This window comes from Thunnus maccoyii, chromosome 11 (assembly GCF_910596095.1).
Source record: "Thunnus maccoyii chromosome 11, fThuMac1.1, whole genome shotgun sequence".
Lineage (NCBI taxonomy): Eukaryota > Metazoa > Chordata > Actinopteri > Scombriformes > Scombridae > Thunnus > Thunnus maccoyii.
This window is the reverse complement of record NC_056543.1, coordinates 2,462,335-2,488,471: the sequence shown is the minus strand read 5'-3', so window position 1 is coordinate 2,488,471 and position 26,137 is coordinate 2,462,335. Positions and strand designations below refer to the sequence as shown.

The 26,137-nt window shown below is 40.0% G+C and overlaps 1 protein-coding gene and 1 long non-coding RNA gene across 2 annotated transcripts in view; both read right to left on the bottom strand.

Annotated features, from left to right (window-relative positions):
• Positions 1-26,137, bottom strand: part of LOC121906955 (contactin-associated protein-like 5) — a 111,906-nt gene that overhangs the window by 53,761 nt on the left and 32,008 nt on the right. The window contains exons 4-6 of the mRNA XM_042426214.1: positions 3,915-4,062; positions 1,396-1,599; positions 280-464 (exon numbers count right to left, since the gene is read on the bottom strand). Coding sequence (XP_042282148.1) covers positions 280-464; positions 1,396-1,599; positions 3,915-4,062 — 537 coding nt within the window. The remainder of the gene's footprint in view (positions 1-279; positions 465-1,395; positions 1,600-3,914; positions 4,063-26,137) is intronic.
• Positions 22,175-25,302, bottom strand: LOC121906956. The gene is made up of 2 exons (XR_006098773.1): positions 23,980-25,302; positions 22,175-22,784 (listed from the first exon to the last, which is right to left on the bottom strand). It is a non-coding gene; the product is annotated as an uncharacterized LOC121906956 (long non-coding RNA).

The following is a 26,137-nucleotide window of genomic DNA, read 5'->3' as shown; positions in this document are numbered from 1 at the left end:
GCAAAAAACTTCTTTTTATAGGTCATATCACAATGAAATTCATATCCTGTTTTTTTATTTTTATTTTTTACCACTTTGGTTTATAACCAAATGCTTGAAAATACAGAATTTAATATAATATAATAATACTCTGGCAGCTTGTTTCAGCTGAATGAGTGAGTTTCATGATCTTAAAGGGGAACTCTGCTGATTTATTTTTACTTCCTGGACCGAAGAAGCCTGAAATAACGCTCACTGTCACAATGAATAACAGTATTGACACAGACAGGACGGACTGACCTCATAGTCCACCTCCAGTGAGTCTCCCTCCCCTTTGGTTTGGAAGTGCTGCGTGTGGGAGTCCACCGTGAGGTTCACTTGCTTGTTGAAGCGCTCGATGACGACAGAGTGCCAGTGCTGATCGTCCAGCAGACTGCCGACCGTGACGGCGACGCGCCCGCTGCTGAACCTCAGCCTCGTGTCGTCTGACGGGAACAAATACGTGGGAAAAAAAAACCATGGTGAAGACATTAATCCGGTGAAAGAAAACAACAACAAAAGATTTGCTTGTTCCTGTTTCTCAGATGTGATGATTTGTCAGAGGAGAGTCACGTGACAGTAGCTCAAATTTTAACCACATTTCCAGAAAATGATAGAAAGGAAATGTTGTGTAAGCCTGTTTCCATCCACTGCTGTTGTTTGAATATCAAGAGATAAACAGCAGGTGGCGCTAATCTCCCAGTCGCTGCCGTTAAACCGTCACAGAAGAAGAGGAAACAACGAGATGACGTCATTAGAAGCTCAAACGATGGAAAACATGATGGAAATGTGACATTTCTTTTAGTTTCATGTCTTCATGTGAGGAAGGTTACAGTCTCCTCATCATCATCGCTCTGCACAGATCTGATGTTTTCAGCTCTTCAGTGACGTCTAAGTCACATGATTCATGTACGTCGTCATTTATTCACTTTGATTTTTATCCACACAGCTGCTGTTACACCTCAGACAACAGGAAACACTTTTTTTTTTTGCAATATTTTGGGATTTTTTTTTTTTTCAAATTTTCATGTGTTTCCACTGAAACTGAATAAAAACAGGTGGATGGATCATAAAACATTTGTAGGATTTTGCAGTTTATTCTGATGTGTTTTCAGCACCGGAGGAGCGTGTTGACTGTAAAGTGACTCGCACTTCACATCCAGCTGTTTTAAAGGATCTACTCCTTCAGAAACAAAGGAGGATGCCTCTCAGTAGTGATGAGCTGTAACCACAGACTCTGAAGAGACACTATATTGCTTTTCTGCTTGTTACTGGAAGCACATCATTCTGTATGCAGGCGAAGAACCTGACAGACATCTGGCACCCACCACGTCTGATGTCAACAAGAAAATGGGGCTTCAGACAGCTGTAACTGACCCAGGTTGAGGTAGAGGGCCAGTTTTCCTCGGTGAAGCTCCAGAGTGATGTAATCTCCCCTCTGTCCCTCCCCGTGCAGTAACACCCCCTCGGCCTGCCGGCTCTTGAACCGCAGAGAGATCACGTCCTTCACCGTCGACATGGACTTCTGATTGAACCGGTACAGCAGAGAGCTTCTGCCGTCAAAGTCAGCCACGTCTGATTCTGACAAAAAAAAACAACCACATCATGATAAAAAACTATAAAACACATCAGGTAACATGATTCAGAAACTCCAGAAAGAGTTTAGCCACACTAGCAGCATCATATACAGACAATGTACATATATAAAATCCCATAAAGAAAGAAAAAAAAACACATATATACATCCTCATATAAATGCAGAAACATAAGAAAGGCAAGTATTTCATATGACTGCACAACTTTGACTGACTTATGAAAGCTGCAAGGCCGACGCTTTCATTCATTTGATATGCAATTTCTATACATATTGTTGTAAATAAACATTAGTCTAATAAAATATAGTAATAAGTATATGTCTTGGCGTCTCACTTCTCTTTAAATGTGACAAATTGTACACCGTCACCGTCAATCACCGAGAGACTCCCACAGGAGAATAAACTGTTCACACAGCAGCGTCTATTTAAGATCATTGTTGTAAGAGTCACTTGAGATAAAGGTTAGTATGTGCAGGATCTTCCTTTCTTTAACAGCACAGTAACAGCAGCGTACGTGAAACTGGCTTCAGTTGTGTCCTGAACAACAAGGCTGAGCTCAGTTATTAACTGTGGGTTGGGTTTTTTTCTCTCAGGTTTACCTTTTATATGATTCTCCTCTCCAGAGACTCTACTGCAAGAGATTCATGAATTTATGGATTTCCAGCCTGTAATGCAGCAGGAGGAGCTGCATAGAAATGCCACCTGCCTGCACATCTCCTCCCCGTCATTCCAGCAACAGCCTTCACACTTCAGCTACCGTATGAAAAATTTACTGCGAGCTCTCACACTGAGACGGTATATTTAATCATATTTTAGTGAGAAGTTGCTCCATATTTACTTATGATCTTCATAAATTCAGTATAATGTCTGTTTCTACTACATCATGTCATGTGAAAATCTGTATTTTAATACTAATTTACCACATCAGTGTCCAAAATTCACTCCTGCTGAGGGGACTGATAGGTGAATACATCCACAGGGAGAGCATATAATAATAAATTGCCTTTTTGTGTCACATGTACATTTTAATATTACTAAATATTATTGCTAGCAGCAACAGTAAATAGGAAGGAATAATATTTCTGACAGTCAGTATCAGTCCTTCCTCCCGTCCTTCGTCCTCCTCCCTCTGCTACATTTTTTTTTTTTTTGACATATAAATCTGCTTATTAGTTTTTTCTGTGATTATTGAAGCCAAAAATGTTTTCTCAAAAGTTTGTGATACAACTATGCAATGTTTTATGTGCTCTTTTTGCTGTAAAACTGCAGGATTTGGGAAAAATAAATGACAAACAAAAGGAAAATAAAGCGATGAAGAGTCATATGTCATCACTTCTTTGGATAAAAAACATCCTGCGTATCACAGAAACAACTGCATTTCAGTGCTATTTTTTGGGAACTATGGGATCAAAGTTATATATATATATATATATATATAAAAAGAAAATACTGTATTGATTTCCAACTACAAGCTTTTATTAAATGAACTTTCACCTCAACATTAACACCAAATAAAATCAGTCAATAATGTTGTTAAAGGACGACTCCACCTGCGTTTCTTTCCAGGTTCCTCAAATGTAAACGTCCACTAAGCCGTTAGCAAAGAGCAGTGACACACACACACACACACACACACACACACACACACACACACACACACACACACACACACACACACACTGGTCCAAATCAGAAGCAGTCCGTTGATTTCACACAGAAAAATTGCAGTAATTTAATAAAATTGTAAGCTATTACAAATATTGTGGCGATTTCTTGAATTTCTGTTCATTATTGTGATAACTGGAATTTCCTGAAATATGTTTGTCTTAGCAAGTGTGTGTGTGTGTCTGTGTGTGTGTGTGTGTGTGTGTGTGTGTGTGTGTGTGTGTGTGTCAGGGCTGCAGTGTGCTGCTGATGCTTACACCACTCTCAGACAGTGGTGGAGCTTCAAACCCGCAGCATCACCACACAGTTCACATCAGATGCAGGTCCGGCCGCATCGAGAGCAGCAGCAGCATTTTTTTGTTTAGAAGCTCAGGCGCTTCCATCATACTCATGTACCTCAACACAATGTGCATTGTTTTCCTCATTCATGCAAAATGGACCTGCATCCAACCCTGGGAGAGAGAGGAGGGTCAGGTTTATTGGTTTTATGTTGGTTACAGTTACAGGGATGTTATCATGCTGGAGTTCCACCCTGTTCCTGTAGACGTGAGCTTATCGCTCTTGACGTGATTGTGGCTGTTTGACGTGCAGACTGAGTGTGATATGAACGGCGGGGGGGGGGGATGTTTCACTCACTGTAGGAGCAGCCGTACACCTCCACTCTGAGGCTGAGCCAGCCGCTGGGGTTCCAGTCCAGAGGGACGAAACGCAGGAAACGAGTCCTCACCGAGTGGGAGAGCTTGTTCTGGACGACGGCCTCCGAATTCACGTTCCCAACAAACCTCTGCAGGACAAGACAGACAGATACATCATGGTTGTGATGGCAGCACTTAATTGATGTAAATAAAAACACCAAAAATAAGAGAAATAACAGGTGTGGCCTCAGATTTGAAGAAAAAGAATCAGAATATTTCAACCGGGAGAAAGAAAAACACTTTTTTTCTGCTGAATGCTTGAAATCCAAGCAGAAGAAAACATCTAAATCCTCGGAATAACAAAGTGCTGACAGGGAAAACCCAAGGGCGATGTCTTTTTTCCTCTCCTGAAACCTACTATCAGATGAAAAGAGATAAGCACCATCATGTGGTGCAGAAACATGAGAATATCCGGTCCACTGTGGTGAGGAGCAAGTGGGGGAATAAAGGGTCTCATACTGTGTTTTTCTTCTTGGGAAATAACAAGCAAAACCTTTGAGATATCATTATTCATTTCCGCTTCAGTGTTCCCTCCAAAAGAGCACAGCAGGAAGAAGCCAGAAGGTTACAACATCTTCATTTCAAACTGGAAGTTACAGTAGACTGAAGTTTAGACAGGAAGCAACAAAATACATTGTTTCTGCTTCCTAAATGTTCTATATGAGCCTCAATCAGCAGAACTACATTGATTTAAAAACCGTCAATGACCATGAGTCCTGAGTGTTTTCTGAGCCGCTGTGGTTAAAGGTGGTTTAGGTGTTGTTGAGTTCATCTGGAACTAAAAAGAATATATAACTGTTCACTCACACTGACCTATTAGAAAGAAACCAAGAGGAGTAAACTAGAGCTGCTCCTAACGATTATTTTCACGAGCAATTCATCCGTTAATTATTTTCTTCATTAATCAATCAGTCTTTTGGTCAATAAAGTGTTATAAAATGGTGTTTCCTAAAGCTCAAGCTGACGTCCTCAATGGTCTTGTTTTATAACAACTAACAGTCCAAAACCCAAACTGACCAAAGATAAAATATATAAAATAAACCAGAACAATCCTTCATATTATATCATATTCATCTAAGAGGCTGAAACACAAAAAATGACCAACAATTAATTGATTATCAAGGTGGTTAATTCATTTTAACAGAGTAAACATGAAGTCACATGGGCTTTACAGGAAACGTGTGTTACCGTGGTTACAAATGAATCTTGTATAAATATAGACTATATATCACTTATCACTTCCTAATAATCAGTTTGAATAACAGTTTGGATCTCATCTCTGCTATCATAAAATCCTGTGGTTGGTATGGTTGATGTTTGATTGACACCTAATTGGTCTAAAAAACATTTTTTGAAAACAAATTAATTATTATCTGCAAACAATGTGCTATTGTGGAGTGTCTGTGCTGTCTAGTGACTGGCAGAGTAATCGTGTAATACTCTTCCGTATCAGTAGGTGGCAGCAGGAAGCTAATCGCCTTGAGACGAGAGAATTAGTGATGCATGGATGCGACAGGTGGCGGTGACGGTGGCATTGTGGCTAGCCAGACTATACGGTGACAGCGATGGAGAAGTTTTTGTTGCTAAATGCTAATGCTAATGTTGTATCAAATTGTTGCAGAAAAATGTACCAGAGCAAAAAACTCTCTCTTGAAAAAATAAAAAGGGAGTCAGAGGTCCAAGCAGCAAAGTGTTCTTTAATGCCGGCATGAAAGGAGAGCAAGTAGCACTTTTACAAAGAACCAAATCGCTCCAAAGGTTTTTTCTTTGGGGCATTGTTTTTATGTCCTTAGGTCGGCTTAGGTCACACCTTATCATCCACCCTCCCTAATTTTTGACCAATTATTATGTTACTTTTATCTCCGTCACTCGTTGTTGGTCAAAACTCTTCAAAACAGGTTTTGAGGTGTTTGAGGATATGTACTGGCATATTCAATTCTACCTGATTATATCCAATTTTTATATATAAGTATTGGGAATCATTTTACACCATTATTGCCAAGTTGTCTTCTGGCCTTTTATTTTTTTTATAAGTTATTCTAGTCATTTTACACCCTTATTTCTTGATCTCCTCCAGAGAGTATTTTTTTGAAAGGTGAAGACTTTAGCAGACCCAAGCAAAGTGACATGTAATACAAACACACATTTCTCCAGTGTATGATTATGATTCTTCTACCGTGCCTCTATACGTACAGTGTGATTAAATATGGTTCATGAGATTATAACTACACCAATACAAATTGTATCACACTAGCCCTTATTGCTTATAAACTTATAAAATCAATCTGCATAGCTTAATATTGTCTTTAAGCACACCAATGACTTTTAATGAAAATACACCACAGTAACTCCAAACTGGACCCTGGACAAAGTTCGGAGCCAGATGAAGGCCCCGGTATGAGTGGAGGTCAAAAGAAAGCAAAGACGGTGAGTTCGAGCAACATCTCTGGCGCGAGGCCATACGGTGGAAGCTATCTTTCATTTGGATTTACTTTCAGTCAACAAACAAAGCTATTTTGACATTGCTCCCATTTTCCACGACATATCTGTGTGAGGTGAGCTTTTCAAGCCTGACTGCTATAAAACACTAAAAACAGAGAGAGACGGACAGCTGTTGAGGAAAAGCTTCATGTGAGTCTTTCTTTGATTCCCGCCAGGATATCAGCTCATCCAAACAGGCCCAGACTTTTTTCTTTGTGTTTATTTGATTCCATTCTCTGACGAGAATGACTTTATATTGTTAATATAGGCTTAATTTTTTAACATTCTCAGCTGGTGGTGGTTGAAAAACACTGGACTAAACAACCAAAAAAAAAAAAAAGATACGTCTTTTAGTTCAGGTCTGTTAATGATCCTCTCAGGACATTTGCTCATCTCTGAATCAGTTGAGTTGTTGAACTTGGTTCTTTTCACACAGAAAATTAAAAAAAACGTTCTGTCCTCTCATTGGTCAGATGTGTCTTTGGTGAAAGCGAGAACGTAAACACAGGAAGAAGGTCCTGAAGAAGCTCTGATCTGCCCAAATATCAAGAAGACAGTCTATTCCATTGTTAGTCCAGGTGGGATCTGGTTGCAGCCTCGTAGTGAGTCAGATGGAGGTCGTTCCCACCGCACAGAGACCACCTCCTCTAAAGGGTCTGTGTTCGGTATTTTTAGTAGGATCGCTGTGTTCAGATCTGCCCAAATGAGGAAGTCCGATTCAACCGGACTAAACGCTCACACACAGTATCAACGCTGGAGGGAGCAAAGCAGAAAAAATAGAGAGACATGGATGGAGACAGAAACAGAGATAAACACCCTCCTGCTTCTTAAATGATCACCAGCTGCTTCATAACAGTCAAATCAATAACAGCTGGGCATTAGAAACTATCAGAAAGATAGATGGTCTGCAGAAGAGCTTCAGGCTTCACAACAGAGTACAAACAAGGCCAATAATTCAGCTTTTTCTCCTCCAGCAGCAGGAAGATGCAGGGAGGTAATGCTGAGCAGCAGCACAAATGACCGTCCACAGCATCTCTCAGAGGACACGGATACACGAGGACGCCGCTTCTCCGCAGATAATGAAGGCGACAGTCCGACAAGGCGTTGCCATTGAAGCTGTTATTGTGATTTATGCTCAGCTCTTTGCTCTTTTGTACTGTTTAAGTGGAGCCTGGTGGCTGAATCTTAAAGGAGATGCAAGCTAAGCACTTCCACATGCAGGAGGCGTTCACTCATCTCACCGGGGTTTCCACGGAGACGTGTGTAACATTTTTGTGGGGGTTTTTTTTTTTTTGGTGAGTTAAATTAATGGAACACAAAAGACGACATGAATATTCATAACGCCGGGGTTTTTCTAAACGTGTTCGACTTCAAACTCTAAAGGAGTCGATGCTGCAGTTCTGGGAGTCGACTCATGAAAACACGCTGCTCATCATGCAGAGTCAGGCTCATTTAAAGGGCCAGTTCACAAAAAAAAAATCAATATTAATGGTTTACTGTAGATTTTTTTTTCACATAATTGCAGGAAGGTTTTCATCAGGACTGTTTCTTGTGAAGCTGTAACTCTTATTTATTAATTAAGTTTATTTTACACATATTTAGAGCTGCAACTAACAATTATTTACTGATTAACTGTTCAGTCCATGAATTGAAGGTTTATTTTGTATTCAAATGTCTTGTTATGTAAATAAACCAAAAACATGTTCAGTTTACTGAAAAACTGAAAAATTACTAAAATAATTCATCAGTTATTGAAATAATTGGTGATTAATTTTGTGTTGATTCACTAATTGATGAATCGACTGTCTATACATATTACATCATGTACATTTCTACCTGCATGGTTTTAACTTCTAATTGAAATGGATTTTAAATGTTTCTTAATGTTTAAATATGCTCTTTATGTTTTTTATATAAAGCATGCTGAGCTGCATTTATTATTAATTACAATTTTTTAAAGTAATATTAAATATAAGTATTATTAATTCATTATTATTAATTATTAAATAATATATTTAAATGGTCTTTTCTTTTCTCTCTCCACGTTTTAATTATGCTGTTAATTTGCTGTTTGTCCTGTTTTTTGTCTTATAAAACACTAAATATCTCAGAATCAGAAATACTTTATCGATCACAGTCTAGAACAGAAATATATATATAAGGGCAGAGAAATTAAAAAAAAATTACTAATGTGTAAAAAAATAATGCTGACAAATGGGATTTATAAATGTTGTAAAATGTAAGAATAGTATAAATAAGAAACATTAGTTGAAATATACATTATAAATGTAGTATTAATGCAGTATAAATATACACCAGAGTACTGCTTGTACTGTTAAATCAGTATTACACAGTTGAAAATAAATTATGGGGTTATGAAGCTGCTGACAGGAGTGAAATAAGTCCAAAGCACGTCATGGATTGGGTGGGAGACCCAAGGTGACACGTAACTTGGACAACATCCTCGTCTCTTGAGAGTCCAGCTCCGCCCCCACAACGTCATTGGCCTCGCGGATCTGCTTCCCTCAACCTGCTGCACCAGCACACAACAGCAAACTGGAGAGCATCCTCAGCGTTGTCCAGCGGATACCGAAGGACCTCCTCACCCTCGCTGATACATCCAACTAGTATATCCGACTGTCTGCAGTGTGGTAGTTGAATGATTTCATTACTCTTTGTATCCTTCTCTTGGTGTTTTGCCTTCTGTTACTCTAATGAAGTCAACTGCGGTGAAGTCATTCTACCCATTCATGCCAAACACATCAGCATGAGTCATTAACATTCAAACATAATCCCCCTGCAGACTCTTTCTTTCCGGACATGAACCCTGCTGCTGTGGACTCCCTGAGCCGTGATGTTTGTGTTTTCTTTCCACCCTTGTGGAAAGACTCACAGAAAGCACATCCGCTCAGGTCGGACTGGTAGACGAAGTTAGAGACCCGAGGGTGCAGATCGTCTCCCAGCAGATCAGAGGTCATCCTCATCCACGTAAACAGCTCTCACCCCACTGTGACTTCATTATTTCTGTTCTCCAACGGACTGACGAGCCGCCTCATTAAGACTCTTTCCTCTCCCCCTCCTGTGATAAGCTCCCTCGAGCCTCTTTTTCCTTTATGTCAGTGTTGCATACAGCAGGCAGGCACATACGTTCATTCTACCCACAATCAATTCAGTATGGAGCCATCCTGCAGTCAACAGCTTCTTTTATAGAAGATCATTGGCCACTTAATCAGCTGAGAAAACACGATGAGTCAAAACAAATTACCTTTAAAACTCTGTGGAGTTTTTTTTTTTATCTTTGTTTAGCATGTTTAAAATGTCCTCACCACATACACATAGTCTTCTTTTTTCAGTACAAACACCACTATAAGTAAAGTGTAAAGCTACCTGGAACTGAAATCTTTAGTGATAATCACTGCAAATATAATTAAAGAACAGTTCAAGGTTGTAAAAAAAGTGTTGTTTTACTATTAATACACACAAATAAACAGAAAAATGTATGAAATCACACTATAATACTCTTAGTGTTTTCTGAGGGGTTAAAAACACACTCGATACCCTGTAAAGTGTTTTACAACTTAGAGTATTACCAACAAATAAGCACTTACAAAGACTGATATTATTCATTAATTAACATATTTGTATCCTCATTAGGAATCCTGTCTCAGACACCTGAGCAGCTAACAAGCATTAAGCCTTTGAGACCTCAGCTGTTTTTCCTTCATTTTCATTCCCTTTACAGTATTGTTGCAATAGACACGTTTGATTTACATCACCAGAACAAACAGACTCTGTGATTAAAATCGGTACAAACACTGAATAAAGAAGTTTCATGTGTTTCCCAACGTTGTTCGGCGGGCAGCCAACAGACGCCATTGACTCTTTGGTAGATGCCATTGACTCTTTGGTAGACATAATTGACTCTTTGGCAGACATCATTGACTCTTTGGTAGACATCATTGACTCTTTGGTAGACATCACTGACTCTTTAGTAGACATTGTTGACTCTTTGGTAGACATTGTTGACTCTTTGGTAGACGCCATTTACTCTTTGGTAGACGCCGTTGACTCTTTGGTAGAGACCATTGACTCTTTGGTAGACGCCATTTACTCTTTGGTAGACGCCATTGACTCTTTGGTAGACATCACTGACTCTTTAGTAGACATTGTTGACTCTTTGGTAGACGCCATTTACTCTTTGGTAGATGCTGTTGACTCTTTGGTAGACACCATTTACTCTTTGGTAGACGCCGTTGACTCCTTGGTAGACCACCGTTGACTCTTTGGTAGACACCATTGACTCTTTGGTAGACACCATTGACTCTTTGGTAGACGCCATTGTGGCGGACAACCATAACACCAACACATGAATCTTGTGTGCGTATACTTTTTGGCAGAGGGGGTATGACACCCTCGACAGGCGACCAAATGAAACAGACCGTTACCTTGATTAAAATGACTGAATGATTTCTCTGGGTTTGAAAATTGTTGGAAACATTTGGGATAATGTAAGTACACAACTCAACAAAATATGTGACATTGGTCTAGTCGTTTTAAGTCATTTTAATGTGGAATAGTTACATATTATTGATTATGAAACTTGGCATGTACATTCCAGACTTACTGCAGGATGTCTCAGACATGTTTTGAATGGGCACTGCAGTTCCTCTCACTAAAAAGCAAGGAATCTTTGTCTGTCCGTGTGTCCTTCGCATCTCGAGAACCGTTCATCCGGTCGGCTTCACACTCGGCGGATGTCTTGCTGGTAACCCGAGGACATGCAGTGTCAAATTTGGTGTAATTTGAACACACAACACATTTAATATTAATTAAAGCTGCAAGCAGTGTTGGTCAGGACCTCGCACTCTGGCTTTTTAAAAATGAGGGATATTTATTACAAGTGTGGTGTGCTTTTATTTTGAAAGATTGATTGACAGGATGAGAATTTTCTGCAGGGTGAGACATGTCTGTCTTGCTCACACCTGTGTCATCAAAATCATGCAAGTTTTGGGCCCATTCACTTGAATTTCATTTAGTAAATTGAAAACTCTTGATGAGTTTGTGTGTAAAACAAATTATTTTCCTAATTTTCATCAAGTCTATTTTTAGAAAAGTAAAGACTTTTAACCCACATGACCTGGTCAAAGTCTTTTTGAACATTTACTGCTTCCACATAGTTTTAGATACATAGTTTAAATGAGTCACGAGACTTTGATCTACAAATCTTGAATTTACATGTGTTTTCTATCTTTTATTGTTTTTGAGATATTAGAGTGTGAGTTTTAAAGTCTTTTCTTGCTCCTCCTGTGGTTTTATAATGAGTGTGTATTGCGGAATGTTTCACAGCACTGAGGGAGTGACATCACCAGGAGCAGTTGGAGAGGAGGATTTTAGAGTACGCTTCTTGTGAAATCTCCTCATAAATCCCATGACTTTGGCCAAATCTTACAATAAAAATTTTGTGGCGAATCCATTGATACAGGTTTGAAAGTGGTCAGACTTATAGTTTAGACGTCAGAAGCCTCTGTTTGACACAAAGTTCATGCCCATAGATTGCCTCCCCATTGTTTTACATTGAAAGGGTGATGTGGCACTGCAACTTTCAGGGCTTATTAAATCTAAACCGTTCGAGTTATTACAAAGTTTTTAACAACTTTTTTTCAGCAAAGTGTCATAAGTCATGTATCAAAGTTTAAAGCCGATACCATCAACGTCCTCGGAGGAGATAGCGTTTATTCAGGGTCCAAAATTGGGGCAAAGTTTTACTTTGAAAGGCTGATTGTGGACTTCCTGTTGGATTTAGGTCAGAGGTGTCAGTGTATGATTTGTAGGTCTTGATGAGACGAATAACTGAGTTTTGGTTTGATCTCTCTATGACATTCATACGGGCCGTGGCAGCCATTTTGTTAAATAGGTAGCGCTTTACATTTTATCAAATTTTTCACCAGATTTGATGTGCGTGCCACATTTGGTGAGTTTTTGAGCATGTTTAGGGGGTCAAATTTAGGGTTTAAGTCCCATAATAATAAAGAAACAAACAAAAAAACAAACAAATACACAAAAAACAATAGGGTCCTCGCCCTTAGTAGTCCTCTGCCTTTTGGGCTCGGTCCCTAATAAACTTTGAATAAACAAGCGAACAGCAAACCACTGAACTCCTTAATATTTTTTAGCCTCTTGAAAGTTGGTAATTGATCAATATAAGCACCGGCTCTTTCCCTTTATGTACCAATCACAGCTAAGCTCAAACTCAGGCAGCCTCGGTCATCTTTCTGCACTAATGCTTGACTACATGCATCACTGTTATATGTTACAAAGACACTTTGATAATGATCAACAGATGTAAAAGTGACCCTCGTATTTTGATCATGTCGACAGAGTTTTTCTTCCACCTCCAAAACTTAAAACAAAACTGGTAAGAAGCTGAAGCTGAAGAGATGTAGTTGCCGCATTGTCAAGCAAAGGTCTTTCTATGTGGCAGTAGTAACTAATCGAAGTTGGCGGTCACTGTATTATGATCAAATGAGAAACACAAAATGCTGATTTTCCAGCTGCAAGTCAAACCCGTTTAAGAGAAACAGCCTGACGGGGAAGAAACGGCTTCACATTTTGATTCCCTGCAGGATAAAAAGAGCTCTTTACACACAGCTACTCAAGGATGATGATGATGATAATCTGGACCCCCACCAGCAAGACTTTCAACTGACTCCACATGCACTGAAAGCCCAGCTAATTTACTCCTACAGTGAAGGAGACTGCAAATATTCTAAACGGAAAGTCGATGGGCATGATTTAAAATAGCAGCCGTAGCTGCCTTTTCTGATTAGTTTACTTTCAATCAACCATAAAATAACTTTAAATCTGCTCAAATAATTTCCAGAGCTTCATTTGTTCTGAAACAGGATATTTCTCAACCAGAGTCCACATTGCATCACCTCACAGCTGGTCCACAGCTCTCTGCCCTGTGTTTGGATAATGAGGTCACCGTCAGCTCGGGAAGCAGCGCCATCCTGTTGTTTTCATGAACTCTTGTGCCTTTTGAAGCTTCACTCAGAATGTTTCAGCAGATTATCTCTGTGAAGATTTATAAAGGATGGCGCTACTGCTGGGACTGAGGTCAGACATGAACCTGAAGCTTCTCAGAGAAGGAAATAAATCTTAACTGGCCAAAAAAATGTCCAGGCTCGGCTCCTGAGAGGGACAAGCTGATGCGGACCGGACTGTCCGCGCAGATGGTGCAGACGATCCAAGTGGCGAAGGCGCTAGAAGGCGAAGTGGTTGGTGTGAGGAAAGGAGACTAGACCCCCTGATGTGTGCAGTGGGAGAAGTTCTTTCCTTTCTACAATATCTGGTGGAAAAGGTGCCACTGTGAAAGTGTATGCAGTAGATGTTTCCTTCTGTAATGAGGGCTTTGGCGACATACCTGTCTTTGCCCACCCCCTCGACAACGGCCGGTGATGTGTGTCTCCCCGTGTTTCGCCACACTGTGCTATGGAGAGGGAGTGGCCAATAAAGCCCCATCCAAAAAGTGCCTAGCTAGTCGGCTTTGTGAGTATATCTCCCAAGTTTACAGGCTGCGGTCCGAGTGCATTCCACACATAGTGTAGCAGCGTCTATGACCTTATTCAGCGGGCTGAGTGATGAGGGCATTGGTCTACGCCTTGTCTATTCATAATGTTCTACGTCTTGGACATGTGTGTGTCAGCTGTGGTACACCTGACCCCTCCTGGACAATTATACACCTGTCTGCTGTATGACCTGTCACCCCTGCGAAGTTAGGCCATGGTTTCACCCAGCTCATGTACATGTTAACTAGACTGGGGTGGGGCCCCCTACTGCTCCGCTGAAGCGACTGGGATTATAAGGTAGTAGGAGGACTGCAGAGGAGGGAGCCTCTCTGGAGTTGGAACTACAGCGTGAAGAGTCGGTGACACACGGAGCTTCTTTTCTCGACTCCCGCTCGCTTTCTGTGATATTCACACCAGGACTCCTGCCTGTTGTTTTACCTGCTTCCAGGTGGAGATTTGGTGTTGTTATTTTCCTTTATTTGTGATCAGTTTCCCTCCCGAAAGTTAGTTTGGAGGTTTGTTTGTCGGAGTGTGTTTGGCTCATTAGTGGAACTTGCTATCGTCTGCAGGGATTTTCTTCACTTGGAGCGGTGACAGCGGGGGTTTAACTGGCAGAATAATCAATATAATTAATAAAAAAAAACCCATCCTGTGTGAGGAGTGTATGTGGCTGACACAGAAGAAGCCCCAACCAGACCCCACCGAGCAGCTTTCACCTCACATATTATTCTTAACCTTTTTCTGTCCAAACTAAATGAAATTTACAATGAAATGATATGAAACATTCTGTTATTGATGGCCAGGTAGAGGTAGACTGTGTGTCCCAGGTGTTGAGGTGCATTCACACATACGGATGCAGAGTAGTCCTCAGTCTCATGAATCTGCAGTCCTGTGTGCTTGTTGTACTGAACATGTAATTTACATTCTCTGCTGCACCTGTTTTCTGACATAGCTGACGTGCTAATGAACCAACAGTTTTGGAGATTTGTTTCCACACCTTGTCCTTCTTTTTTTTGAAGGTCCCAGTAGCTCGTTAAAGACACGTCGTAGAGAAATCAGACACCCTGACATCAGCTTTTCCTCCGTTTTACTTAAAGTAAATTTACACGGTGGAGAAGAGTAGTGAACAAGGACTCAAAACAAGTGTGATCGGACCTCAGTGTTGTCACTTAAACTGCGTCACTGGACATTTTCCTGAAGTTGAGCCTTTCTCATCAGTAGTGCAGCTGGGTGCTTTCTGTATCTCTCTGGCTCAGCAGGGGCGGCGGGCTGCAAAGCCAAGTCTTATTAGTTCATTATTCATGAAAAGAAGGGGTCGTTGCTCCGGCGTTTGAGTGTGGAGGTGTGAACAGCCCCTTATTGTGTGTTCAGACAGAATGCAAAGTGAACTTTAGAGGCGAACAAAGTCAATGGAAACACGCAATTAGGTGCAAACTCACAAAGACACATTTGCAAGATTTGAAATTGTTTCAACTCGTGTGAAAAATCTGGGCATTTCCCAGGGCTTCATGAATCTGAGAGGAGGAGAAAAAAGGAGAGAGACTGGAGGCAAATAACAGAGAGAAATGGAGTTTCTGCTGAGCACAAACACACATAGTTGGTAATTGGCTGTTTTGGGTGAATAAACACCAACGGTCTAGCAGTCAAATTATGTGATTACGCTAATGACGTGAAGCAAAAATGACCTTCGATTCCTGTCTGAGCACACCTTCACAGCAGCTACAATGGATATTTTCTATAATAGCAATGTATGAGTTGTCAGTGTGTAATGTGTTGGTTGTGGTTCGTAGTGATGAACCTACAGAGAATTATCAGTCACTCTGCAGCTTTATAGTGAGTTTCAGCTCATTGTTTATCTGTCCGGCTGCAACTTTACTGTTCTGCTTCACTCTCAGCGCTCTCATAGCCTTGTTTTAGGCTGCAGCAGGCAGCTGTTTTCAGAGAAAAAGCTGTAAAAAGCCGCCGTACACTACCTGCTCAGCACCAAACAGCAAACAGACACAGTTAGCTGTAGACTAGCTGGTGAACATAGTGGAGCATTTAGCAGCTAAAGAGCCAGATATTTCCCTCAGGAGTTGGTAGAGAGTAAAAACAGAAGCTAAAAGAGAGTGAATATCGGACTCACATTCACCAGGTGGACAGAAACACGACTCCACATCAATGATAATGTCGCTCCGTAACTGCTGGTAACTGTTTGCCAGTAAGTTCAACATATCAACTTAAAAGCTGATGATGCGTCAGTGTTGTTTTCACTACTTGTTTCCAATGTTGCCGGTGTAAGCTAGCTAATTCTAAGCAGGTTTTGAGTCTGTAGTGTGCAAAAAACCAGTATAAGATGAAAATTAATATATAATATAAACTGGACAGTTAGTATAGAAGTGGGACACTGCTTCAGTCTATTTGAACAAACATTTGGACTGTTGTTTTACACAGTCATCAAACTCTTATTTCTATATTTTTTCACAGCTAAAGGTTGAGTCTAATTGTGCAGGGGTACGTCTGCTGAGATCAACAGTCAGCTCTCTCATTAGTCCCCACAGCTCAGGTAGCAGCACTGAGCCATTACCTGTGAACTTCACTTGTTAAAATGCCAGACGGACGTCAATTAGCATGAGCCAAAGGTCTGGGTGAAAGCTGGGGTCGGCTGGCTCGGTGCGAGCTTCATCACAGACGCCTGACTAATTAGCTGCCATTCATCCTGCTGCTGCTTTTTTTAATTCACACATGAACAAGAAAGAATCCAACAGATTCATTAAAACATATACGTGAACTCCAGTTTTCAGTGTACCAGTGCTAGTTTTGAGTTGTTTGATATAAGCTGGCCGGCTGCTACATAAAACTAGGGAGTCTTAAATACTTAAATTCAGATATGAAATGTTTATTTAAGACGGAGCCTTCTGAGTTAGGCACACAGCTTTCACAAGTTACTTGATCCAAATCCTGGAGGTCCTGGTTCAAAACTATTAAGTTAAGTAATTTAAGTTAAAAGTACAATATGAAACTTTTGCAATTTGGGTCCAAAGTATGAGTTAATGTGGAGAGGTGATGTGAAGCAGCAGAGATATTCCCTTCTGAAGTTTTCAACACGAACCTCGTCCATCTAACCAATCAGTGAAGGCCAGAGTCAGGGGCACACATGCATGCGCTTCTGGGTCACTACTCCTCTCCTTCTGAGGCACCAAGCTAGTGTTAGCCGAAGGAAGACGTCACGATGGCAGACTCATTGTCTGAGACACTCTACACCACGAAGAAGGGCAAGAAAAGAAAGACTTTTGAAGAAGAAGAACAAAAGCACAAAGAAATCGACATTTTTTTTTTTTTTTATCAAGAATTTATATCTGCGCCGCTTTCACCAGATGGAGGTAACTTTGTAATTATTTGTAATTTCATGACAGTAACATTACCTTTACCGTCTTTGCCTGTGAATCATGCCATAATAATGCAGTTACACTCACAGCAGCTAAGCACCTATGAATAGAAAAATTATTTGTATTTGAATAAAAAATAGAAATAGGTGTAAAAATACAGCTTTATCTCTGGGGAACATCCCCAACTCCAGGAGTGATGTCCAAATAAGGAAATGTGCGTCATGTAGCAGGTGGATGTGACTCCCCTCACTGAGACCTGCTGATAGACGTCACAGCGGAGCAGAGGAGAGACACTGAGATAGTGATGTAACCGACCTGCACGCTGGTATTTGACATGTTTTTTTTCTTCTCAAAAACAAATATTTTTTTTAAATATTTGTACAAAATAAATGTTCATAAAAAAAACACTATTTGTGCTTTGCTGAATAAGCACCACCTCTATAAGCAACGTCACTTTATTTCTATTTCTAGTAATGAGAATCAACCAGTCACATCTACCAAGTACACCAAGTCACCCCTCTGGTCTGCTGTCATTGTTAAATATTAGAGCAGAATCAATTTGTGATCGCTGAGTTATATTTTTCATGTCCGCCAGCTGAATGTGTTTTAGTCTCCACTAATTAGGTGCTTTCCCCTGGGACTCTGGTTGTCTGTCACCTGTTTGTACGGCTCCATTCAATTTACATAATGGTCTAACCACACTCAAGAGTAAGTCTTATTCCTTATCAGACGTGTTTTAAAATGGTGAGTTTTGCTTTTTTTTATGAGAGAAAACCCCTTTAAGTGAGGACTATGGGTTTGTTTGACAAATGTGCCGCCGCCGGTAAAAACCAGAGACTGTGGGCTCATACGAGGCCGAGACGCAGCGTCGTTAGTCAAACACCTGTTCAACATACACTTCATCATGCTGCCAATTGCAGAAAGAACAGTGATTACAACAGGGAATATTTGGTCTGGATATTGACCAACTTGTCTACTTATATTAGATGGAGATATGTTTTATTATTGAATCTCTATTAGGTCAGTAAATCAGGTACAAAGGGGGCTTCTGTATATTATGCTAGTGATTAGTTGTCTGTCTTTGGTGTAGTATCAGGAGGTGATGCCTTCAAAAAAAATGCATGTTTACTTCTTTACCACTTTATAAAATCTTGACTGGAGGAACTTCAAGGTGCTAATTTTGATGCCACTTTGACCACTTGATGGGTTTTTGTAGTGATAGTTGGTTGTCGGACACCTTTTGTTGGGGTTGTATGATTTTAATGGCTATTATCAGATTTCAGGGATTTCATAGGACTGCAATTTTACAATAAAAAGGAGTAAAAATAAATTCTAAGTGAAAAGAGCGGTTGAGTTTAAAAGAGATGGGGGAGCTGGAGATGATGTCTTTCGTCGGGGGGGAAGTGTCACAATAGAGCCTCATTCAGGTCGCTGGACACACTGCTGAACACCTCTTCCTTTTTTTAACCTTAGCCGTCTGAGCTTAGCTTTGAACCAGGATTTGTCATTGTTGTAACTCACCCTGGTGCGTGATGGTATACAGCTGTCCTCACACAAGCTGCTGTAGGATTTCCAGACTCCTGAGAACATCCCTGTTTCTACAGTCAAAACACTCACGGAGGTCCTCCACAGCTTCACTTTTCCACTTCTTAGACACCCTCGCCACAAACCTAGACATCTTTCATTTCTGGCTGTGTGTGGGCATCAGGTGGGGGGGGGGGGGGGGGGGGGGGGGGGGGGCACACACACATGGGACAGCCTGGTAGGCACCGCTGTTTGTAGTGTAAAAGTGATCAAAAGGGTCTGAGTGGCCAAACTCTGTGGAAGTGGACTTCTCAGGAGACTTCATCCCAGCTACTAACACACTGCTTGAACATCGGCGTGGTCGAACTTCTGTCTTCTGGATCCAAGACGCATATAGTATTGACACAACTAAAGCATTCTGGGAGGAGAGGAGGCTTCACATTGTGACAAACCTATGTAATAAAATCTGTGTTGTTCTTGTTGAGTTGGGTAGACCAACATAATTACTTTATCTGTGGTTATCCATCACATAGCTGTCTTTATCTGTGTAACTGAATGATTCCTTATGGCGGGTGGGCAAAGAAGTACTGTCCATTGTTAACATGCACAAAAGGCAAACCAGTACAACTCTGTCATTATGGAAAAGGAGGCCTTTACCCAGACAATAGATGAACTAAAACAAGAAATTAACATTCAAGAGGTCTGCATGGATGTACACAGACAGATTTCAGCACTCTTTAGTAAATGTTCCTTTTTGTATTGTTATTTTTGTTATTATAGGGTAGAATTACATCTGTGGGTATATCACATTTCATGCCATATGTTGCTCATGCTGCTTATCTTCACCAAAACATCAAGCAAAGGGAAATACAAAGAAAGTGGAATTATCCATTCATGTGGCGTGGAGCAAAAAATCTGGAGAAAAGGTTACAAGCTGTAATTAAGGTTACAAGAATATATTAATGATCTCTTCTGTGTGAACCAACATAAAGAAAACATCACAAATATTAAAGCAAGAGGAAGTTTGCTACACTGTACATAGACTGGTCAGTCCTGGTATATAATCAAAGCATGTAGAATATGTTCATTACTGTGGAAATCTTGAGTTGATGTCATTGGGAAAATGACTGTTGAACTGTCTTTCTTATTTTCCTCAAATTGTCTGTGTGATTATTGTCGACCGGTGTTTTGCACCAATCACTAATGCATTTCCATCACCGTAGGGTACTGGGGAAATAGCCTAGTTTATAAAATTGTAAATGGTTTGTCCTCCTCCACTATGTGACTTTGTGATTAGATCCTCCAGAATATCCTCTATAGATTGTACCATTTCTTCACACTGTATTTAGACAATAACTCAGTGGATGTCCTACCTGATGATATGAAGAACTGTAGTTCAATCAATACATTCAAGGCCAAATTAAAAAATCAACTAAAGATGAATCAGCTGTGTGACCACTGAGTCTAGTTTGGGTGTATGTGATGTGCTGTTGTGTGTAGCTTTGTATTTTGTATGGTTTGTTCTTTGTGTTTTTTTTTGTTGTTTGTTTGTTTGTTGTTGTGCTGTTGTATGTTTTGATTGTAGTGGACTACAGATGCAAATTAGCTTCAAGCTAACTCTGGTGCAGTGCATCATTTATGCTTAATACTGCACACTGTCCCAATCAATAAATCAAATCAAATCAAATGTCACTGATGAGCACCGCTGGCCACCACGGACAGATGCTCAGTAGCCACAGCAACATCTGGATTGAGCAAGACTCTATTGCACACAGGATCCTGATCTCAGTGATCATGAATCAAAGGTGGCTGAGGGACGTGGAAAAGTTTTAGCCTTAATTAAGGTAATAGTTCTGCATTTCTGTAATTGTTCTGCAAGTGTGTGCTCACTTTTGTTTAGCTTCATTTGTTTTTGTGGACATACATAAATAACAGAATGTGTTTTATCCTTCATCTGTCAGAGAAACTACGTTTAAATTGTTTAATAACTTGCTATATGTACCACAGGTAGATCAACAGCAGAACCACATCTTGATGAACGCTTCCTAGAGTTTCAGCCCACCTGAGTATGAGGCTCATGTGCTGAAAAACAGGATGGTGTTTTATTGTACGTTACACCCAATTACCTCACTAAACCACTGACTTACACGTATTCATAATTATAACACCACAAATCAACAAGTGTCGTCATGTACTAATTGTTGTGTTGTGTTGTATCTTTTTTTCTTTTAGGGGCCACAAAGTCTGGAACAAACAGTCCAGGAGATGGAGCTCATATACTGTCACAGTTCCAAAGGACTACAGTTACATGTCAGACATGCAGAGAACCATCGTGAGAAGATGGCTGGATGATGAGTGTCTAGAAAGAGAGCGATGCATCCCTCAGACCCACAACAGCTCAGGCTCGTCTCTGGAGTCCCAGCCTCTGATCACAGAGCAGCTCCTGGGGCATCGAGTCAGCAGGAGACTTGGAACAGACAGACTTTAGTGGAACAGCAAGCCTGAACAAACCAGTAAGCGCCTGAACAAACCAGCAGACACTTAAACAAACCAGCAGGTCACCTAAAACAGATGCTCGGAGCTGCACTTTACTAAAAAGATTCACTTTTACCAGACAGACCCCAATAGAAAGGCTTCCTTACTGGACATGCAGAAAACATGAAACCCAAATTTTTTTTACATGTAGATGTCTGTCATGCATATTTGTGTAATCAAGCGATTCTTAAACTGTTTTTTTTGTTGTTGTTTTTTTTGACACCGCTGGTACCACACAATAAGCAGTCGACCAGAACAGCAGCTTCCAATCACACACAACACACAGGAGATGGACACTACTTCAACAATGTATTTTGTATTTTAAAGTTATACATTTTATTTATTAGGGTTAGGGTTAGGGTCAACCACTACATGAGTGGTTGAAACACTGGTAAAACACATTTTTATGTAACTTATATTTTAAAGAAGTTAATAATATTTTACGTTTTGTAGCATATTATCTGTCATGCTTTCATTTACCTTTGGTGATGTTATGACACATAGTTACAACTTTTAAATTCAATTTAATTCAAACCAATTCAATGCAAAATACTGTTTAAAGCTTCAAGCGTTCAGCTCTGAGCTCATGATTCAACTTATTTGAGTGCTGTAATGATGTTGAATTGCATTACACTGAAGAGAATATAATTGTTTTTAGCCAAAAAAAACAAGTATTATGAAACATTAGATAACTGTGTTTGACAAATTAGGACGTCACAAAGACACAGATGCAATATTTTATTAGAATGTAGCGCAAATCAAAGTGAAAACAAATTAGCCAAAATTACGAATAAATACAAAGACAAATGTTCTCCAAGCTGTTTACATAATGAGACAATATGGTGTTCCGTAGATAGTTACACACTCCTGGGAATGAGTCCGCGGTTTGGGGATCTGGGTATTTGTCTCTGATCCTCTTCACACAGCAGGATGGTATCACAACCCTGACCCATGTAACCATACTGCCACAGGACAAACTGTCTGTATGCAGCATACCTCTCCCAGATTCAGACAATCATGAATAAATGTCATTTTTCATCACCTCCTGGCCAAAGGTAAGACTCTCTCCTGCAGGACGACGGTATCCGTGTGAGGCGGAGGAGGAATGCAGGATTGAGGCTGCTGTCAACAACATTTGCACTCAGTGCCCGTTGGCCTCCTCCTACACCTCTGGCAGATCCACTACTGGGGTTGTGCTGGGATGGTAAGAGGATTAGATGCCTGTCAGTCTCCCTCTCTGATGGCGAGGACATCAAAAATGAGGCTGGGGTCATGGGTCAGGCAGGTCTGCAGGACTTGGCGATAGCTGTCCAGGTCCAGGTTTTCAATAACTGTCTGTTGCCAAAGTAAAATGAAAATACAACTGTACGAATTAATCTGCCGGATTCTTCTTCTTGTAAATGCCGAATTACAATATAAATATTAATTAACAATATAAATAGTAACTGCAATAAATAAGTTTAGTTGCCAGTGTATCATGTCCACTGCAATCTAAAATCCTGCAGTAAATCCTCACTTCATGAAGGTTATAATGTTTCAGAGAGCTGTTAATTCAACTGTCTGATTACTTTTGAGGCTGTAGTTTGTGGTGCTGCTGAACTGTGTTTCATTATACTGTTATTTAGCCTAACCTCACTGATAGGGTGTGCCCGAATACAAATACATTATTCGGCAAAGCACAAATATTGGGTTTTATACGAATATTTGTTTCATACAAATATTTAAAATGTTATTTGTTGGGGGTGTTCCCCAGACATAAAGCTGAGCTACTGACACAAGCAAAGTGTTCCAAAGAGACTCTCCATAACCTGTTGTTCCTCTTCTCCTTTCCACAAAGTTAGGTTGTAAAAAAATAGGCAATAAATGAAAAGTGCAAAGCAATAATCACCTTTGAAGTTCTTCTCTACATGTTACAGGCTGTGCTGTCTGTGTGTTATGGGTGTATAAATAAGTAGAGGTCTGTCTGCAATGAGGTGATGAGTTAAGTTTTAGCTCAGTAATCAGCAAAGTTGTCTATGATCTGGGAGACTCCAGATCAAGACCCGGTGTGGGGACCTCCTTCATGAGGTAGTTTATTCATGAACACTTATTGTAACACTTTAATTTTCTACAATTAAAAGTGTCATAAAAACAAAAACAGGATTTTTAAGCCTCTTTCCACTTTTATTCAAATACAAATACAAATAATTTTGCTGCCTCAACAAATACAAATATAAATACTCTGCACATCCCTCGTGGAAACGAGATTAGATATCAATTATCACCTCCATAAATGGAGGATTTGTTTACAGGACTTCTGTATTAGACTGCATTAGTTTTAGCTCGGTGACCATAGATGTTAGTTAGATAAAGTTCAAACTGAAGCCTTGCAGCTTGCAAGTCACAGCTAACCGCGTCCTCTTACTAGCAACATGCATCGCTACACTGTGACGCTAAATGTAACGCTAACTAGTTTTTATAAAAATGTAGTCTCCACTATAATCCATCATTTCATACTGTGGCAACTGTTTATAAAATATGCAGTTCTTACCTGTGAGGATGATGTTTTGTGAACGCTGTAAAAATCCCAACAGAAGAGCTCCGTTACTTCCAGCCCCGGAGAAAAATCAATACAGAGGCTGTTTTGACGCTTTCGTAGGAGTCTCATGCTACAGCTAGCTTGATTTCCAGAAGTTGCATATTGTACCTTTCAAGTATTAAGTTTTTCAGCTCTTTGCTTGTGAGAAAGAGAGAGTTAGAGTTGATTTATTAGAACGAGAGTGTACGACCACGTCAGACATCCCAGGATATGTATATATTATTATTTTATGTATCAAGGCATCAGTATTTATCTTGATATTAAGACATAGTATCGTCTGCAAAACCACATGGTGAAAGACCTGAAATTATTTACAAATAATTGTATTTAATTCTCCCGCCCCTCCTCCCTAAAGCAGCTAAAAGAGCTCCTCTCTCATCAATCAATCAACCAATCACTGCGCAAAGTGACTATATACTGGACAGGTGGTGGGGGAGGGGCTTTCTGAAGCTACTTGACCATCCAATGAGCACTTCTAATAGAGTATACTGGCCGCTTTAGAGTCTGAGTCTAGTAAATTTGTGTATTTTGCCAACCAGGATGTCAGAATTCATTTGTATTTCACAATCACACACGTGTTCACTCTCATGTACAGTGAAAAGCTGCAGTGGAGGCTGTTGTCAAGGAGATCAGAGCTCAGTTTAACCAAATTCAGTTCAGTCACAGTTCAAATTGGACTTTTTAATTAAGTCGGTGGTAAAATTAGTTTTGGACGGGTTGTGATAATTTGGGCTATTTTTTGTACCCTTTGGGCAGTTTCCATTGATTAAAAGTTCAGCTTTATTCCAATAAATCGTCCTCTTCTCTCATCAGAGTAGATTAAGTCATATCAGAGTTATTGTAACTTTTCCGACTTATAAAGAGCGTTTACTGTTATGCTCAACTTAATAATACTTAATAATATGTTTGTGCCCGGAAGCCAAACAAACATGGACGCCTCCCATCAGACTGATGTAGGTTAATTAAACCCACGTTTAAGTGATTTGGTGTTAATCTTTAATCTTTACACTTCTCAGAGGCTGAAGGAGAAGCTTCTCATACAGTATAAACAGCAGATACTGTAAGAATCACCCGCATTCATTTATACATCAATGCAGACTGATTTACTGACTTCCCTGCTGTGCTGATTCTAGTTGGAGAATGTTTAATTGAAATAAATGATTTATAGTTTAAGCATTAATCTGTTGTTGCAACACGTCTGCAGCAAGTGTTTAGTTTGATCCTGTTGATAATTGGCAATGACTAGGACCAAATTTGTAAAAGAAAACTGAATAACGGGTTATCATTTGATGTATTTCTTCAATATATCATACATGTTTCAGACAGTGTTTAAGTTCAGTTTAGTGTTAGTTTGTGTTTCACACATGTTCTAAATTCTTCTATGCCATGTCTATTCTAAACTTAGGTCTTTGCTGTGTAAGATGAGGCAGTTGTGTGTCTAACAGTTAGGTTTATTCTGTTATACCCTTACCTGAGCCAGTGATAAGATAAACTGTAGTTATGTAGATGTTTATGTGTAAAACTGATCAGCTTTAGAGGATAGTGTGGTTTGTCCTTAATTTAATATGGTAGTAATGTTATTTTGTGATGTTACTTGGTGCTTATGTACTGTCATATATGGTCGTGAAGAAAGTCTGTTCCTAGGTTAGCTGAACTTTTGACTTATGTTTCTATCTGAGGGTTGCTGACCTGTAAGGTTAGTAAACAGATGTCTTAAATTCTGTACGAGTAGTATTTAAGGGACTGGTTAACCTTTCAGACAAAGAAAAGATAGCTAGGTGGTATCTTTGTCTCCAGAACTATGATGCATTATACTTCTGATTGTATTATTTGATTACACTATTTCATAACCTGACAATGCTCTCTTTGTGTGTTTATTGAGTGATTAGCAATTTCCCATCACAAATTTCAACCAAAATACAACGACAACTGTCTTTGTGCTGCTTCGTTTGAATGAACCTCCCACCTGTGCACCGTGTCCTGGTCACCAGAATAACACACAGACGGGCAAAGTGAGTTTCAACGTCAGGAAAATACCAAACTGTCGGAGCGCCGCTTGGTTCTTTTCATCTTTACATTCATCCTTTATGACATGAACACAGCATCAGCT